At 39.8% G+C, this 20170-nt stretch overlaps 1 protein-coding gene and 1 long non-coding RNA gene across 2 annotated transcripts; both read right to left on the bottom strand.

Moving 5' to 3' along the window:
* Window positions 1–4017: 4017 nt before the first annotated feature.
* On the bottom strand, window positions 4018–7290 carry LOC122003841. Its single transcript, XR_006118118.1, has 3 exons — window positions 6801–7290; window positions 6547–6684; window positions 4018–4353 (listed from the first exon to the last, which is right to left on the bottom strand). It is a non-coding gene; the product is annotated as an uncharacterized LOC122003841 (long non-coding RNA).
* Window positions 7291–7821: 531 nt separating this feature from the next.
* On the bottom strand, window positions 7822–10763 carry LOC122006041 (scarecrow-like protein 14). The gene is made up of 2 exons (XM_042561361.1): window positions 10598–10763; window positions 7822–10277 (listed from the first exon to the last, which is right to left on the bottom strand). The coding sequence occupies exon 2, from the start codon at window positions 10219–10221 to the stop codon at window positions 8059–8061; it is 2163 nt and encodes a 720-aa protein (XP_042417295.1). The 5' UTR covers window positions 10222–10277; window positions 10598–10763; the 3' UTR covers window positions 7822–8058.
* Between the last annotated feature and the right edge of the window lie 9407 nt (window positions 10764–20170).

Raw genomic sequence — 20170 nt, forward strand, 5'->3', positions numbered from 1 at the left:
AATAAGGTTCACTCTCATCTAAACATGATCCATTTCCTTCTCATCAAATAAGCATCAATTAAATTCAGATTTAAATGCACCATTGACTCAATTAACATACCTTCTATTTAAAGTCACAATAACAAAGTATTCCAAGCATTCTACACTCACCTTCTCAGAAACAATTTGAATCTCAAGTTGAGCATTCATCATCATAGCATGTTCACAGTTACAACAATCAAAAGTTAAGATCAAGGAGTTTTGATATAGGAATGGATTAAAGGCAAATAAAATTATGAAACTTCAAATCTAGATCAGATTACAGAAATTAAGAAGCTGAACAAAATTTGGATTACAGCAGTTCATCAAGATCAGGTTAGCAAGTAGAATTTCAGAATTGGGATTGCAAAGAAGAGCAAACAGAAATTAACAAAATCTGAAGTAAGAAATATAGAACAAAGATTAAAACACAATCTAAACTATCAAATCTTCAAATCTGAGCATGTTCAAGCAAAATTCTAAAACAAGATAAAGAAATCTAAAACCCTAGCATTCCACAATCCGGATCCAAGCTCAACCTCCTCCAATCTGCTGTAAAACCAACAGAAATGCTCTCGGAACCCCTATAAGCATTCAACAACAATCAAACAAGCTTCCTTCTATTACCAGGAGATGCTCATAGCTCTGGGAAACCTCCTCTCAGCTCATACCCGCCTGGTAATCTCATCAGCCGAAGAACAGAGCTAAAATCCTGTGAATTACAAAACTAAGTCGATTGATCGGATCTACTTAGCTTCGCTGCGGATTGGAGATCGGAACAAGATCAGAAGCTCTCAGGAGACCTCCCTCGAAGCTCTGGTGGATGCGAAATTCGCTGATCGGGAAACCTCCCCTCAGGAATGCGGCGGCGGACAAAATTCAAGTCTCCATCGGGAAACCTCCTTCAAACTCTCTGGTCATCGGAAGATGAACGCCAGCAGCTGGAGATCGCCGTCGTTGAAGAAGAGGAAGAACTAGATCTGATTTGAGGAATGGGAGCATCGGCGTTGCAGCGGAGAAGAAGACACACTGTAGCTCAAAATCGCGAAGCCGAGCCCCGGTGCACTGTAGCTTCTCACGAATCTTTTAAACCTCCTCAAAACTGATCGGACGGTCCAGAACAATCCGGGTCTTGATCAACGGCTGGATGAGGTCAGATCTGGATCAAAACTTCTGGATATTCATAAATGGACGAGATCTGCTCCTCATTAGGTCGAATGGACCAAATTCTCAACGGATGGCTCAGATCTCTCTGATCTTCAACGAACGGTCCATAATGTTCCAAGGTTTGATCGCCTCGTTTAACCCTTGATTTGAGCCCAAGTGTGGTACAATCTGATCGGGTCCCTGACCCTTTTGATGCCTACAAAATAAGAATCAAATATTAGCACCAAATACCATGAAAATAAGCTAATTTACAATTAAGTCCAAAATCAAATGTAATTACAAAATGTAATGTATATATGAGTTTAAGCTATGAATAGACCATCAAAAATATGCATTATGAATCAAAATAATATAGCTAAATCATGGTTATCAGTGGACTATAAAGGCGATTACTGGGTATGTAACAAATATGCGGAGGGATGTGAGTGATGTAGATGGGATCTATCCCTCCTATATGACGGGAGTGACATCATGATTCTTGATAGAGTGAGACCACTAAGTGCATGGTCATGCCCAAATGAGTCAATATGATATATTGAGCTCATTTGATTAGAGTGAGTCTACTTGGAGTTCAGGACATAAATTGATTAGAGGATGACACAATCTATACCTCAATTAATAAATTTATATGTCAAGGATAGAAGGACATTGTCACATATTGTGAGAGTCACAATTAGTAGTCACAATGGTGATGTTGGATCTCAACATTCTTGTAACTTGGGTAGTAATGATGTGTTGCTAGATACCGCTCATTACTTATGTTTCTAAATGGGTTTAGGAGCATTACCAACGTTACAAGAACCTATAGGGTCACACATAAAGGGCAGTTAGATGGATATTAGGTTCATATAATGGACCAAGAGGATTAGGTTCATGTGATGAACCAAATTGGATTAAGAGTAATCCAAATTAGACTAATTGAGTTGGACTCAATTTGATTCATATGTCGAATGAGTCTAATTTAAATTATGATTCATTGAGTCAATTTAAACCAATGAATAGAGATTCATTAAATTAAATTGATTTGAATCAAATGGTAGATTTGATCAACCATGGGAGATAAGAGGTCAAGTTTGACTTGACTTGAGGGGGAAGATGAAGGGTCAAGTTTGACTTGACCAAATGCCACCTCATTTGTGACTTGGCATGGGCCGGCCAATGATGGTGTTCCACATCATCAAGGCTACATTATTGTGTGTCACCTCATGAGGAAGACCAAGATCCATGACTCTTGGTATTACATGGAGGTATAAAGCACACAATAAAGTGGTCGACCACTTGATGATGGAGTAAGTGCAATTGTGTGCTCATTGATTCTCCCTTCTTCTTCTTCCTCTCTTCTCTATTCTCCTCTCCTCCATTGCCAAAACCACTTTAGGGTGCTAACACACTCTAAGTGGTTTTCTCCACCTTTTGTCCGTGTGGATACGTGTAGAGGAGTGTACACTTGACACTCTACGAGATCCGGTAACTGTTTGGACGAGCGGGATAAGCGAAAGGCATCGCTACAAGGGTAAAACTTCCTTTTCATGTAGATCTAAGGTAGATCTAGTGTAGATAAACATGTACATGAATAATTTTTATTTATCTTCGCACGGATCCATGGGTCGCTTCGAGGTTTAAGCAACGTAAAAAGCGGAGTAGTCTCGTGCCAGTATTAGAATTCTCATGAAATGAGAATTTGATTCTTTATTTCCATGGGAGATTATGTGTGTTTCCGAGTCACTTCTTATCCGAGAGAAGTTACTGCAAGAAACACATTTGATCTGGATTTGCAATACATTCGGGTGACATCTGATGTATGGAGACTTGGAGCATTCTTATTGGTGGAACGATATGAAGAAAGACATCGCGGATTTTGTAGCTTGATGTCTAGTATGTCAGCCAGTGGAGGCTGAACATCGGAGACCAGTAAGACTGTGTCAGTAGACTCGTATATTGGAGTGGAGTTGGGAGTAGGATATGATGAATTTTGATTGTGGGATTACCCAGGACTCGGGGAGGATATGATGGTTTGGGTAATCATTGTTGGGTGACGACCTTGCTCCCTAGCTATCGATTTGTAGGGTGGATTCTTTTGGATTGAGTAGTAGGATTATACTATAGAGAGATTACTAGACCTTATGGTATATCTCTGAATATTGTATTGGATGTAGATCAGTGATTTCACATCATGATTTTGACTATGGTTACAACAGATTTTGGATTAGGAGCTTTGTTTTAGTATAGATTTTCACCCTCAGACTGATGAATAGTTTGAGTACTTTATACAGATGTTGGAAGATCTGATGATAGTGGATTTTGGATTTCAGAGATAGTTGATTTATTCATATTTGGCAAGATGACAGTATAGGAGTAGTGGAAGCAGGATGTGTTCATAACACAGAGTTATCCCTTTGGTTGGAGATTTGTTCATGATACTTGGATGTGTGGTATATGAGTATGATGCTTGGATGTTACCCTTGGATGAGGATCTCTGAGTTGACCAGTAAATTTGGGGACCAAATTTTTATTAGTGGGGGAGAATATAAAATACAATATCCAAATTAAATTAAATAATAAGGTTATTTGAAAATAATCTTATTAGATTTTTAAGAAATTTTTCAAGATTTAAACGGAGTTCGTATGACTCGTTTTCCGAGGATGAGATTATTGGATGGGAGAAAGCATGTTTGGATTACCTAACTTACATGGGAGTTGATTAGGGATTACTAAATTGTCACGCCCCCAAAGGAATCCCTACCGAAAAATTTCGACATCTCCCCTATACCGGTGACAATCTGAAACTTACATACATACAAAAATATATCAGGCACATGCGGCTGGAATATATACACAACCACACAGTTTATATTCAGTCCACTCAGCTGGAACATAATAAAACACAACCATACATTTATATATATACAATGAACAACCCACTCAGCTGCATTAAAAACCAACACAGCGGAAAAACGATAACGGAAAGTCTAATACGAAACAAATCAACACACTTCTAGCCGGCTAGGCTTTATACAACAACCACAACAACAAATACAACAACACACCAAATACAGCAAATACCAAATACAAATAAAACATATACAAAACTCGAAACGGTCTTCAGATGTGACTTAGGACCCGGCAGACAGGATACTCCAAGCGACACACCAAACATCTAACTGCTACCTGCAAACATAAAGGTATAAATGCGGTGATGAGTATAGATAACTCAGCGGGTAATAGACAAGATAGTGCATGGTCTATAAATAAATATGGAGATCAAAAGTATACAACCTCAGTAGAGAATAAAGAACATGATCATACTAACATATCCAATAAACACAACTACCAGTATCAATCTATCTCACATGGTATAACGGTCATAACTGATATACAAAAACTGCACATACTACAACTGACAAAATGATAAATACATATTTAATCTGGAAATGACACATGGTACAATGATCAATAAACTCACCGGATCTGCAACAAACTTACTCATGACACCTGTGCAATATAAATACAACTGCATATACATGTAAAATAAATGACATGTATGCAGCATGACAACCATAAACAACAAGCATATCTCAAAAAAGTGCAATAACCACAATCACATGCATCTAGTATCTACTAGGCATGTATGCAAATATATCTCCAAAGATACACCGCGCATCATATGCAAAAAATGCGTATGCATGCTCCATGGTCACCCCTGCCCCTCTCTAGACACCACGACCCCTGTATGGACGAGAGGCTTGGGTCCGTGACAAACCGTACTAGCCTCGAGTACATGCACCGTTATAGGCGGCCGAAGCGAACGGTCAGCTAAGTAGTTATCTAACTACATAGCTAAGGGTCTCTGACCACTCACATCTCTAGCCCTCTAACTACTGTACCCTCAAGACTCACTACTCCAGTGTGGTTGAGGCTGACAGAACACTGAGCGGCTGAGTAAGCGCGACAGGACTAGCTCCACTCCTAGGTACCACTCTCCATCAGTGGTCAAAAGGACAGTTATAAACGACTGACGACTCTCTCAACCACAAGGGAGACAATAGTCATCAGCAATGTAATAAATGATGAACATGATATATATATATAATCATGATACGGACAACGTCATCATCCATGCAACCCCCAAATCCACATAAGTACACCACAACATGAATATAATCATAATGATATATCCACATATCCCACCAAACACATGTACACCACTACACATGTATAATCACCCAAAAATCTCCAATAATCCCTCTAAACACAGGTACACAGAACATCGGTACAATCAACGTGTATCCTCCAGTAAAAACACATCAGTCACATGTATATACAGCAAAAATACAATCAACACAACTCCTCCAAAAGTACATAACCAACACGTGTGTACATACAGCATGCAAATGTACGGTCAACATGATGACTCCTATAACATATACCAACCTACGTACAAGCCACGTCATATGCACAATCAGCATAGTAATACAAACAACCCAACAATCCCTACAATACATACTCTACACGTGTAAACATAGCAGAGTAGATATCAAGAGTACTGTATATGATATAACTAGAAACCTTAAAGATCAAGCATAAGTATCAAGCAGGAAAGTAACAAACGAATACGATATAAGGTAAAGCAGTCTAATCCATCGAATAATAACCATGCACTAACCTCAAAGGCAAACTACATAAAGGTCAAGGAAGAAATACCCGTCTTTATTTGTCGATCGTGATAAACCAATCCCAAATCGAGATGCTCGCCTCGAATCACAGTCCTTAAATCATATAATGTATTTAGCTAATTACATACGAAGTAAATAACTAAATAAAATCCCCAATCTAATTAGGGAAAACTCAAATCAAAATAATTAACCTAATTCATTAATCCAACTAGGTTTAACTCAATCCACAACCCTTTCACTTCATAGCTAATCGCCTTGTAAATTAATCCAACTAGAGAAATCAACCCATAAATGAATCCCAAATCCATAACCAAATAGACTCAACATCCCTAACCACTTCATCTTCTAGTAAAGATTTACTACAAGTCATCAATCAATCCAATGCACCTTAAATCAATAGCTACAATTCATCTACACTAATCTAAACAAATGTAGAAATGAAATTAATCTTCAAAACTCACCTATCCACAATCGATCACAAACTCCAACACCCCATTATTATTAGTCAAGGGTTAATTCAACCAAAACTAATTAAACCATAATTCTCATTCCTAATCCAACTAACAACATCATCTACTAATCAACAAATTCCAATTTCATATAATAAACTTACTTACCCACATATTTGCCACTAATCAAATTCTAAATACGTGAATGAAACAACAACATGGAATAAGGTTCTTGTTACCTCACAGCCTCTTACAGTGGATGTCCACTGTCCCGACAGCTACTCACAGCAATAGGTAGAAACAAGTGGTCGCCAATGGGGTTGCGAGCGCAAACAGAGGAGATAAGAAGACTTAGGGCATTTCGTCAAACATCTATCCTGCATCACCACATGAATGCACAGAGTTTCATAAATCGATCAAACACCTACTCATAATATCCCCCAAACAGTCGCAGAGATCGACTCTAGGTAATTAAACACCAACCATGCCTTACCCCTTATCCAGAAGCGGTGAAAAGGAAGAGACGGTGGAATCTTTGATGCAAGATCCACAGCATTTTCTTGACTCCGCAAGCAAGGGGAACAGATTGCCCTAATCTCTTGGTTGAATCTCCTTTTCCCGACGATGGGAACCCTCGGTTAACTGCGACACTAGGCAACGATCTGAGGAGAAAGATGGTTGGAGGGCGCAGGCGATCGACAAGGAAGAAGGTAGGCCCGGTGGTCGCGCGACGCCAATACGATCAGGCGGTGTCCGCTGGGCAGTGCGGCACCGGACGACGTCGGTGATGTCGGGCAAAGGCGACACCAAGGGAAAAGGGAGAGGGCGACGGATCGAGTGGAGGAAAAGAATGGTCGCACAAGGATGAGGCATCGGGAGAAATGGGCAGAGACGAGAGGAAGGGGGAGATCGGGAGAAATGGGTTCGGCGAAGTCGGAGGAGAAAGAATCGGGAGATAAGGGCAAAATAAGAAATAAAACTTAAGTTTAATTTAATTAAACACTAAGTTAAATCCCTAATCAACTCTTATGTAAGTTAGGTAATTCAAACAGAGAGCAGATCTCCTGGTCCGCAAATTGTGGATCAGGGGATGGTCCATTACATGTGGACCTTTGATTTGAATGAACTCCACTTATTTAAAGATGGGGTCCATTCAAATCAAAGGTCCAGATCAGTGGACCATCCCCTGATCCGCAATTTGCGGACCAGGAGATCCCTGCTGATCCAAACATGCTTTCTCCCGTTCAATAATTTCATCCTCGAAAAATGAGTCATACGAACCGTTTAAATTTCAAAAAATTTCTAAAAAATTTTAAAAAATTTAATAAAATTATTTTTCAAATAATTTTATTATTTAATTATTATTTGAGTTCCATATTTTACAGTATTTTCTCTCTTCTCATCATATTTCATCACACTCTCTTTTTTCATTTTCTCTCATCACATTTTTCCTCTTTTCATTCTTTTCCTTTATATTTTTTTTATTACGATAAAAATATTTAACTAACAAAATATTATTTTTAAAAATAATAATCATTCTTACTTCATAATATTATAATTCTCATTTTCATCCATATGCTAATAATTAGGAAAAAAAAATAAACGGCAGTGAGCATAGAGTGAATGAGACGAGGCATCTTGGCCTCTATTCTCTCTCTAGCCTTAGCCCTACAACAAGAAGCTACATGCTACACTTTCTCAACGCCATGAGAAGCCAAATGCCATGCAGAATCCTCGACTGCCAAAGCCAGCTAGTGATTAGCAGCGTTGTTGGATTTCCACAAGGAAAGGGCATGAGAGATCCTCCCTTTCCACCCTTGCAGCAGCCATTGCCCGTCCACATCGATCACGAAGTCCTTGTGGTACTCCTTGAGCGTTTCCGTCGCCGTCTTTATCATGTCCGGCGACAGCGGCAGCGGCTTGAGGCCGGCGCGGAGGTTCCTCACCTGCCATTTCTTGTACGTCTCCGGCCGCTCGACCCGCTCCGCGCCCTCGCATGCGATGATGTTGAGCGCGTCGCGGCCGAAGATGTTGCTCTCGATCAGCAGCCTCACCTCGTCCTCGCGCGAGACGTTCGTCTCGATCATGTCGAACAGGGAGGAGTAGTGGAACAGGACTTCCCGGAACCGAGTGACAAAGAACGGCGAATTGTACGAGCCGTTCACAATCGCGCAGATGTAGACGGACGGGTTGAGGTCTCGTATGGTCCTCAGCACCGCGTCTCGCGGGCTCTCCTCGAGCACCGTCTCGTCCATCAGGTTGTTGAACTGGAACAGACTGTTGACGACGAGCATCTCGCCGTCGGCGATGTTGAGATCGTCGATCCGGATGGTCTCCCACTTGGTTGCGATCGCTTGGAACTCAAACGGAACGCCGAACCTGCGAGCGTAGTCAGATAAGCGCTGTCCTGTTTCGTCCACGCGTTCGGTTGGCCGGAAGCCAGGCCTAGGTACGTCGATGCCGGTCAGCCGGAGCCTCGGAGGGCCGCCTGGCCGGTCGGCGAGACGGCGAATGAAGCACGGCCATTGGAAGCCGTGGTAGATGCCGAAGTCGATTATATGCAGCCTGGCGGCTTCCTTGGCGACGTTCATAATTGTTCGATTGGCGAAGAAGTAACTGATCTTATGGATAGGGCATGCGGACATGTAACACCGATAAGCTTTCAGCATGTTGACGGTGGAGATTCCTCTGGCCACGATGGAACGGTAGACCTGGCTCCCCGTGCCGGACAGTCGCGCCTCGAGGCCGTCGGCGAAGCGAGCCGCCAGCCTCTGGTTTGCGTCGCCGGTGGGGGAGGCGTGCTGTCTGATCTGCTTCAGAAGATCGTTGGCGCTGCGCCGGTCGTCTATGGCAACGGACTGTGCGCAATGAATAAGAAGTGTCCTGAGATCGATGACCTCCTCTTTGGGCTGCTTCCTCCCTCGGCCTTTTCCGGCACTGCTTGACGCTTTGGCTTGACCGCCGCCATTAGAACTTCTGCTCGCTTTGTCGTTCTCTGATTCAGAACGCTTCCGATCGCTTTTCCTTTTGCACTTGTTGTCCCAGCCACAGAGCAGGAAGTCGTCGAAGAACTTTGAATTGACAGCTCCGGCATTGGAGAAAGCTGGCTGCTTGTTGTTTCTCCCCTCCTGCAAATCCAAATCGTCATCCTCATGTTGAATCTTTCGTCCCCGAGACGCATGAACTGGTTCCCCCCTCGAGGAATTCCTCTCCTCGGCTGGCTCTGGAGGGAACCGACACCCATTGGCCTCCAAATCGATCACCAACTTTTCATCACTGGGAAGGAACCTGCGAGCTTCTTCAGGGCCCTGCTGAAACTGCCAAGCCGGAGCACTCTGTGCGAGGAGATCATCAACCGAGAACGCCGAATCTTCTATCGCGGAGGAAAATCGAGACGGAGCAGAGTAATCAACAGGAACAGGATCCGTCTGCAGCTGATGATACTCGAGAGGATCATAAGGCCAGCTATCGCCTGCAAGCACGCCGTCGTTGGCACCACCAGCAGGGCTGGAGTTCTGATCATGCAAAGGCGGGTAGCTCTCGCCGAGGATCTCGTAGAATGGTTTCTCGGCGGCCAGAAGAGCTGGATCTTCCGGATACACATCGAACTTATCATCCATGTTCTCCTCCAGCAGCATCTGGCTGATGTAACTGAACACCGTGTCCGAAGACAACTCAGGAACTTCGATCTCGCTGCTCGGGCTCAGAGAGGAAGTCTGATGATCCGTGGTCAGCGCGGAGCTGAAAGAGGAAGTGCTCGGCGAATCGTTCTCATCCAAGAAGTGATTTCCCATCAAGTAATGGAAATGCCCGTCCTGGATGTCTGTAACCGAAGTGATTGGAAAATTTCCTCTCCTCAGATCTTCCAAATCGCTCGGCTGAATGAAAAACTCATCATACTGAAACTGATTCATCTTGCTCCTGCACACTCCGAGCCCTGAGTTCCAGGTCAGTGGCTTTCCATCGCCTTCTGCACCAAAACAAGTGAATCGAACAACTTCAGCTCTCAACACACATCTCCCTATTTCATCATATTAAAACGAAGTTCGACAAATAAATCATCACTAAATAGCCAAGGGGGTAAACAAATAAATCAGATCTCATGTATTTTTCTCAAGAAAAACATATTAAAAATAAATCATCTTTTGATGGTTTACGACTACAAAAACTGGACTTTTTGAGGGATCTGAAACCGCCACCAAATCAAAACGAGGAGCTTGCTTAAAGAGCAGAAATTAACAACATAAAAAGGGAAGAAGAACAAAATCTATGAGATAAGAGCGAGCATACCTCGACGAGCGTCAAAGGGAAGGGGAAAGGACAGGAGCCGAGGAGCTGAGACCCGAAGGTTGTGAGGTTGGACTTTTATAGTGGGAGGAGAAGAATATGCCTGAGTGAGCAGTTGGGTATGACGGCTAGAGGTGGGACTAAAAAAAATCGCCGCTGTCGCCTGGAAGCTTCAGCGAAGGCGACGAACAAACAGTGGTGGCTCGCACCGGCTACTAGCCAGCACCGGTCACCGCACAGATGAACGTGGGGAGGTTGACGGGCGAATTGGCGCCCGACACAACGGCATAATCGGCGGACCGATCAAAAGTGGAATATTTATTTTAAATATGTCAAGTTTTAAAATATAGTAAGACAAAATAATTTTTGTTTAGAATATATATATAATCTAATAGTACATTTTCTCTTAGAAATTTATTTTTGAAACTTATGTGGTTTATAACCTATTTTCACATTAAAAAAATATATCCATTTTAAAACATAGGAAGACTACTTTGGCTAAATATGACATACATATTTAAATTATTATTTTCTAATCCTTTATCTTTTACTCAATCTTCTCATAATTTAAATATTAGAGTGGTCATGTTAAATTCAACCTCGTCCTCATTTTAACCTTTTGATGAATGTTGAAAGGACCTCAGACATCTCCTTCACCATCGAAACCTCAAGAAGCTTCTCCAAGCAGTTACTCCTTGGTAACTCACTCAACAACGATCTCAGAATGGAACAAATTGACATCATCTATGAGAAACTCGCTTGAGTTGAACCGTTGATATTATAGAACCTGAGAGAACTGCTGAGGATCCCAATTCCACATGTGATAGAGTCCGCGATGAGACTATCACCATGGCGAGAGAATATTTCCAACGATTAGTCGATTAAGCTATGTAGGAAATTCTATAGAAACTCCCTCCAGTAAATTCAACTCTTGAAGGAATATCCACCGCCTCAATTGAGGTGCCTCCTATCCCCGGCCAAGTGTCATCGAATTCGGAGGGTGCTTCCCCACTATATTTCCAAACCATCGTACTAGGACAATGATCTCACCTGAGAACACTCGCACGAATCAATGATGAGAGAGACACCTCCCCAAAATTTGAGCAAAGGCAAATGACCTGCACTCATCGAAGAGAGGAATTCTCAAGGCACTCCATTCTCGAGCCACATCTTGGTCACCTCATCTTGGAGAGTATATGAGATCAGATGATCCTGAGGACCATCTGGGCCGGTTTGAAAATGTCTCCCTGGTGCATCTATACACTAACGACATCAAGTGTAGGGTCTTCTTGACAACCCTCTTTGGCCTGGCTCAAAGATGGTTCAATCGACACTTCACCAACAACAAGCGATACCATAAGATGCCCTTGAATCTATTCTCTTTGAAGCAGAAGCCCAAACAAACCTTGAGGGAATATACTCAGCAGTTCAACCGAACCACCCTGGATATACCCTCGACCACCTTGGAGGTGTTGATGAGCGTCTTTTCTCAAGGTTTGCTGTAAGGAGATTTCTTCTGATCTTTAGTGAAGAAGCCTTCGATGGATTTTGACCTCCTCTTGGGTTGAACTGAGAAATACATTAATATGGAAGAATCTCAATGTCAGAGAAGAAAAGAGGTCAGTAGCCCAACATCAGTAGTAGCCCAACCTGAGCGTAAAGCTCTTCCACCACCCCTCCAACACAAGGAGCCAAATCTAAATCACCAGAATGTATCGACCCGAATGGGGAGAAAATAGTACAAATGGTAAAAGTATTTCCGACCTCAGCTATCTAGCCAAGATGACCAATCCCCAAGATGTGAGGTCGCTTCTATGCGTACCACCAAACGCATGAGCATTTCATCCATAAATACCAACAGTACGCCAAGGAACGCCATCGACCCATCAAGCCTCGACTGCATGACTAAAGATTGCCTTGAGCACCCTCTCGACAATCTCCAACTAAGTATTCCTGAAGACAAAGTAGAGCAAGCTCTACCTGGGTTGTGCCAAATGGCATGGCCGTGTGCTTGAAGCCAGAGCCAAGTTGGCTCTAGTCGTGCCAAAAGGTACGGCTAGATGCCGAAAATGCGACATGGTCGTGCCCAGAGGCACGACCAACCTGTGCCTCACCTCTATAAGAGGGGAACTGTTAGAGTGTATACTAAAAGCCTAGCTTTTGGTATAAACATTTATCTAGAAATAAGAATCACATTGGTCAAATGTCTACATTTATGATAAATGTAGTTGTTCAATTAATTTATATTGTAGATAACATGGTGTGTGGTGTCACACACAGAGGATCATGTTATCAGTACCTTATAAATTATAAACAGTAACTCACGACCATAATGGAAAGGAACAAACCATTGGAAGGTCGTAGTGTAATTAGGTATTAGTTTATCTTAACTATATAATTACACTAGTACACTTAGAGTGTATTGAGTAGGACCATTAGAGGTCGTTTCTTTTATACTGACTTTATAAAGAAACAAAGACCTCAGTTATTATGGAAGTGTGTGCTCTTAATCCTAATATAATAACAAGCACATATATTTGATATTTATTTCTTTAATTTATCAATGGGTGAGATTTAGTTCGATGAATCAATAAGCCCGATAAGTTGGGAAATGATATCACTTATAGTGTGTATTGTTGATTATAGAAGGAAACTGTGTCCTAGTGATCTAGGTTGAGAATGTCCTCAAGAGGAGCTCATAAGGATTGTCATGTTAAACCCTGCAGGTGGACTTAGTCCGACATGCCGATAAGGTTGAGTGGTACTACTCTTGGACTAAGATATTAATTAAATGAGTTGTCAGTAACTCGCTTAATTAGTGGGCATTTGACATCTTAAACACAGGGAGACTAACACACTCATAATAAGAAGGAGCCTAAAATATAATTTGGGATTGGTGCGGTAGTTCAATAATAGTTCTTTAGTGGAATGAATTATTATTGATGGAATTAAGTTGTGTGTTCGGGGCGAACACGGGAAGCTTAATTTCATCGGGAGACCAAAACCAATTCCTCCTCTCGGTCCCTATCGTAGCCTCTTGTATATAGAGATTTATACCCACCACATACCCACCTTCTTACCCAACCAATAGGGGCCGGCCAAGCTAAGCTTGAAGCTCAAGCTTAGGGTCGGCCAAGTCTAAAGGTTTGCCTTAAGGTGGCCGGCCAATAGCTTGGAGCCCAAGTTTAGGTGGCCGGCCACATCATATTAAAAAGGATTTTTTATTAAAATAATTTCTTATGTGGATATCATAGTTTTAAAAGAGAGTTTAAAAATTAAATCTTTCCTTTTAAAGCTTTCTACAAAAGATTAAGAAAAGATTTGAAATCTTTCCTTATTTGTAGATTGAAAGGAGATTTTATTTTTAGAAAACTTTCCTTTTGAACCATGATAATAATTTAAAGAGAGTTTTAAAAATTAAATATTCTCTTTTATTAGTTTCTACAAAAGATTAAGAAAAGATTTGATATCTTTCCTTATTTGTAGATTGAAAAGAGATTTTAATTTTTAGAGATAACTTTCCTTTTGGAAATTATCCACATATTTAGAAGAAGAATTTTAATTTATAAAATTTCCTTTTTATTAACCAATCATGAAGGGATAAAAATTATTGGAGAAATTTTTATAAATTTCTAGAAACAAATTAGGAAGTTTTAATTCTTGTGTGAATTAAATTTTCCTTGTTTTGGGGAATTAGAAGTGGCCGGCCATTATTATTAAAGAAGAAAATTGTTTTTTAATTAAAATAATTTTTCTTTTTTATGACAAAAGAATTAAGGAATTTTTTATTAAAATTTCCTTATTTGTCAAGACCAAGGATTATAAAAGAGGGGGTAGAGGTGCCTTCACGGGTGAAAAACTCTATTATTCTTCTCCTCTCTTTTCCTCCTTGGTGGCCGGCCCTAGCTTCTTCCTCTTCTCTTCTTCTTATGGTCGGCGGCAACCTCTCTTGGAGCTCTTGATGGTGGCCGATTCTAGCTAGGAGAAGAAGGAGAGAAAGGTGGTTTTGTTTCTTGCATCCCTTGGAGCTTGGTGGTGGTGGCCGGACCTCTACTTCTCTTGGAGAATTGTGGTGGCCGAAACTTGCAAGGAAGAAGAAGGTGCTTGGTGGTTCTCATCTCGGAAGATCGTTGCCCACACAACATCCGAGGTTACAAGAGGAATGCGGTAGAAGATCAAGAGGTCTTTTTAGAAGGTATAACTAGTAATTTTTCTTTTCCGCATCATGCTAGTTATTTATGGAAATAATACCAAATACAAGAGGCTTACGATTCTAGTATTTCGAATATGTTTTTCGAAGTTGTGTTCTTTTATTTTTATTTTCCTTGTGATTTGATTGTTCTTTTTGGTTGACCTAAAGTTATTTTAGGAAATTAAATATTAGCTTTCCATAAAAGGTTTTGTCTAGTCGGTGGTGGTTGTTCCCATATCCAAGAAGGCCATGTGCCTCGCCACGTCAGTACTGGGAACCAATTATGGAAATTAATATTTAATGGAATTAATAACTTAGGTGATTTGGATCAAACGTGTTAAGTTCCGCAGGAGATCCAAGTCTAAACCTTAAAGAACAAATAGATTAAGTTTTGGATCAAACGTGTTAAGTTCCGCAGGCGATCCAAAATTTAATTTAAAAGAACACATGGTAGCTAGGAAAAGATTCAGACCTTTGTACAAAATTTTTGTACAGTGGAACCTCTAGGTTTTCTGAGGAGCAACCAACAATTGGTATCAGAGCTAGGGTATTGCCTCTGTGTATTTGGTATTAGTTTAATTATGCACATGTCATACATAATTTAGGCAGATTAATAGTAGGATGTGCTAACTTTGTGGATGCAGGATCCAACTATTATGACTTATAGTTATTATGTGTGTGATTGGACCCTTGGACATGTCAAGGGCATTTTATTGTGTGTGCATGATTGTATTATAAAATACAGCAGGAGTTGTATTTAGTTTTATTAGGATTTTATTTTTTGATCTAGATACATGTACATTCCTTCGAGGAATATAGGATCGAAAAATGTAAAATTCTATTTATGTCGCGGATCGAGTCTTGCAAGGCGTGGAACCTTTTAAGGACCAGAGGTGCAGCGGAATAAGGAGCAAGATGGATCCGACAACTAGACCCGGTGGCAGTGGCCAAAGATGGCAGCAGCTAGGGTTGGTGACACACGGAGGACAACAATAGATAAAAGCCATAATAGTTGAAAATTAGTTTTTCTATTTATTGCTTTTTATGCTGTGTTGTGTGTGCTTGTTAGTATGCATATTTAGTAGGCTAGCATAGTTAAAATTCCTTATTTATAAATAACTAAGTGGGAGAGGGATTTTTAAGTAAATCCCATGGTCTCCATTACTGGTTTGTAAGTGATGCAAACAAGCTTGCGCGTTGGCTCTGAGTGCCTTCCTCCTTAACGGATGAGCTTGTTTGTGGATCACTAGAACAGACTTCCATTTTTTGATGACTATAGGAAGTTAATTAAGAGCGTGTGATCTTCCCCAACGGAAGGGGCATAATCTTATTAATGGACTTAGTGTCAAGTAATGATATACACTTAGACACATTTAATAGTATCCTCCCCAACGGAGTCACTACTATCACTTGTGTGACCAAAAGGAAATCAACTATTGATTTGTCATAAAACTAGATTGGCAATATAATAAAATTAATAAACCCCTCTTACAAATGTTTGAATTTGTATACGTCCACACTAACGTGACATACAAGATTCATGGTGTTTGAGGTAATTTTATTTGTCAAAAAGTTATATTGACAAGATAGTCAATGGGTAAAACCCTCCTCTTACAAATGATGAATTTGTATACGTCCACACTAACGTGACATGCAAAATTCACGGTGTTTGAGGTGTTGGTAAATTTAAATAATATTGTTTGAGGAATCAATGTTATTTTAAATTCAAAGAGTTTTGACCAAATATTTTATCAAAGACAGATCAACTATTAATTTTATTCGTTATAAAGTAAAGTTGACGAGATAATAAAATTAATGAATAAAATCTCCTCTTCGATTTTGTATACACAAAATTCATGGAGATTTTAAGGAGTTGATCTTGACCAAATATTTTTGAGATTCTTAGGATGTTTGTCAATCCCTAGTAGTCATACTATAGAAAAGACTTAGTAGTCCCAATTGTAATGATTGGAAATAGGACTTGGACATTAAGGTAGACTGTCTTCTTAGAACTAAGAACAATTTAGGTGTATTTAATTCATTAGTTGAAACATGCCTAGTGGTGTTATCTACCAGAACTTGGAGTGTAGATACAAGATGCCATTAATCATGTCTGCAATTCATTGCAGGGTTCCAGGAAACCCGACAACTAAATGAAAGGTAAATCACCGTCCACATGGGCACTACTGTAAAAGTGGTAGCTATTGCAGTGGGAGATGTTTATCCTTTGATAAGAATAAAATATGGATTTTAAGTAATTATCTTTACGTACCAAGTTTAGAAAGAACCTGATTTCAGTTTCTAAACTATTATAGATATTGTGTCTATTTTGATAACAAAGTTGTTATCAAGAAAAATAGGGAAGTTATCTATTCTGGTATGATGGTTGACAATTTATAATCCAATAACTCTCACGATGCAACAAATGGAAATTAGTAACACATCTTCTAATTTTAAGAGAAAGCAACCTTCGGAAATGAACCAATTATATCTTTGGCACCTAAAGCTAGGTTATACTTAAGTAGGATTCATTGGTAGTGGAAATCTTTCCAACTGGGAATCTTTCCAACCTGCGAGTCTTACTTGGAAGGAAAATAACCAAGAAGCTTTTAAGTCCAAGGGTATGGAGTCAAAGATATGTTGAAATCGGTTCATTCTGATTTGTGTGATCCTATGACTATCCAAACAAGAGGTAGTATTGAATATTTCGTCTATTTTATAGACAACTATTCAAGATACAAATAAATTTACTTAATGTACCGCAAGACTAAGTACTTTGATTAGTTCAAAGAGTACAAGGCTGATGCGGAGAAATGTTAAAGTAAATGTCACTATGGTAAGATCGTAGTGGCAAGTACCTCTTGGGAGAATTTAGGAGTCACTTATCAAAAGTAGGGATTCAATCCCAACTAACTGCACCTGGTACACCCCAACAGAATGGTGTAGTAGAAAGAAGGTAAAGGACTCTTATGAAATAATTAGATAGATGATGAGTTATTCAGAAAATTACCAAATTTGTTTTAAGGATAAACTCTGAAAACGAAAGTGAACATAGTACCTTCCAAGTTAGAACTCTCTACTCATATAGAATTGCTGAATAGGTGAAAACCTATTTTGAAGCATATTCGGATTTGGGTAATCCAACACATATGTTAAAAAGAGACAATGATAAGTTGGATAGGAGTTCACTTGTTTGTAAGTTATCCTAGATAAACAAAAGTAGGTTTATAGTCTTAAAAATCAGAAGGTCATTGTTAGCATCAATGACTGATTTTTTAGAAAAGGACTATATAATGAGTCACGTGCTCATAAGTAAATTTGTTCTTAAGGAAATAATAAAGGACATGTCTAACCTAGTACCAACTGTACAAGATGAGATACCACAAGAAAACTACAACACGTATCACAAATTGATACACAATTACAGAAAGTGTCTTGTTGTAGTGGGAGGGTTGTTATGCAACCTAAATAGGTTCATGTTTTGGGAGAGTTTTTGGACTCGATCCCTGGAGGACATGAACCTGATCTCCGGTCATATGATGAAGCACTCCAAGATAAAGATGCAGCATCTTGGCAAAGAGTAATGAATAAAAGAATTAGAATATATGTATTCTAATAAAATCTGGAAGCTTGTAGAATCACCAAATGGTGTAAAAGCCGTTGGGTGTAAAAAGGTCTATAATAGGAAAAGAGGGATAGACAGGAAGGTAGTAACTTTCAAAGCAAGGCTTGATGAAAAAGGAAACTTTTTCACTGGTAGTCATGCTTAAGTCTATCCGGATTCTTTTATCTATTTGGCAAGAGGATGTCAAGACAGCATTCCTTAATGGAAGTCTTGAAGAAAGCATCCATATAAAGCAGCCAGAAGGGTTCATTGCAAAGGGCTAAGAGCATCTTGTGTGCAAGCTCAATCAGTCTATGGACTGAGGCAAAGCTTCAAGGTCTTGGAACATCCAGTTTATCAAAGTAATCCAGATCTATGGATTTAGTAACCGGATAAGTCTTGTGTATACAAAAGGTGTGATGGAAGCGTGGTGGTATTTCTTGTACTATACGTAGATAACATTTTTGGTAGTTGGAAACAATATCAAAATGTTGTCAGAAGTAAGGGTATGGTTGTCCAAACAATTCGATATAAAGGACTTGGGAGAATGTATATATTCTTGAGATCAAAGTAATAAGGGATCGCAAGAAAAAAAATATATTTTACTTATCCCAAGCTTGATACATCGGAAAAATCCTTGCTCATTTTAAGTATGCAAAACTCCTAGAAAGGTTTCTTACCTTTTAAGCATGGAGTGTCTTTATCTAAAGAGATGTCTCCGATGACATCAAAGGAGATTGAGAACATGTAGGCAGTTCTTTATGGTTCGGCAGTTAGACAACCGAATGTATGCTATGCACGAGATCAGAAATCTGTTTTGCCAAGGGCATAGTTAGCAGATATCAAAGTAACCCTAGACAAGGACATTGGACTGCAGTAAAGCATATATTAAAGTACCTTAGAGGAACTAGAGATTATATGCTAGCTTACAAGGCAGTTAATTTGGTCCCTGTGGGTTGCATGGATTTTGACTTCCAATCGGATAGGGACAATAATAAGTCAACCTCGGGGTTTTGTGTTTACTTTAGGAGGTAAAGTCATAACTATGGAAGAGTGATAAGCATAGGTGTTTTTCTGGACTCCACCATAGAAGCTTAGTATATGGCAAGCCTCTGAGGAAACCATAAAAGCTAAATGACTTAATTACCTCAAGATAGACTTAGATATGATTTCTAGTTTGTCCAAAGATTATTACAATTTATTATAATAATAATTGTGCAGTAACAAACTCGAAGAAACCATGAGTCTATAAGGCAAGTAAACACAATAGAGCGCAAGTACTACCCAATACAAGAAATCGTATAAACGAGGAGAAGTTGTTGCCGCCTAGAATGCATCAGATGATGACCTATAGATCTTTTCACTAAGGTCCTTAAGGCGAGAGCTTTTGATGGACATATTGAAGGGTTGGGAATCAGATGTATGGCAGCAGATATGGCAGCTTAGTCTTTTAGTATAAGTGGGAGATTGTTAGAGTGTATACTAAAAGCCTAGCTTTTGGTATAAACATTTATCTAGAAATAAGAATCACATTGGTCAAATGTCTACATTTATGATAAATGTAGTTGTTCAATTAATTTATATTATAGATAACATGGTGTGTGGTGTCACACACAGAGGATCATGTTATCAGTACCTTATAAATTATAAACAGTAACTCACGACCATAATGGAAAGGAACAAACCATTGGAAGGTCGTAGTGTAATTAGGTATTAGTTTATCTTAACTATATAATTACACTAGTACACTTAGAGTGTATTGAGTAGGACCATTAGAGGT

The sequence above is a fragment of the Zingiber officinale genome, chromosome 7B, assembly GCF_018446385.1.
Source record: "Zingiber officinale cultivar Zhangliang chromosome 7B, Zo_v1.1, whole genome shotgun sequence".
Classification (NCBI taxonomy): domain Eukaryota; kingdom Viridiplantae; phylum Streptophyta; class Magnoliopsida; order Zingiberales; family Zingiberaceae; genus Zingiber; species Zingiber officinale.

Bases quoted from the DNA above. Each gene is read 5' to 3' on its own strand.
- LOC122006041 (XM_042561361.1), bottom strand. From the start codon at position 10,221: ATGAATCAGTTTCAGTATGATGAGTTTTTCATTCAGCCGAGCGATTTG.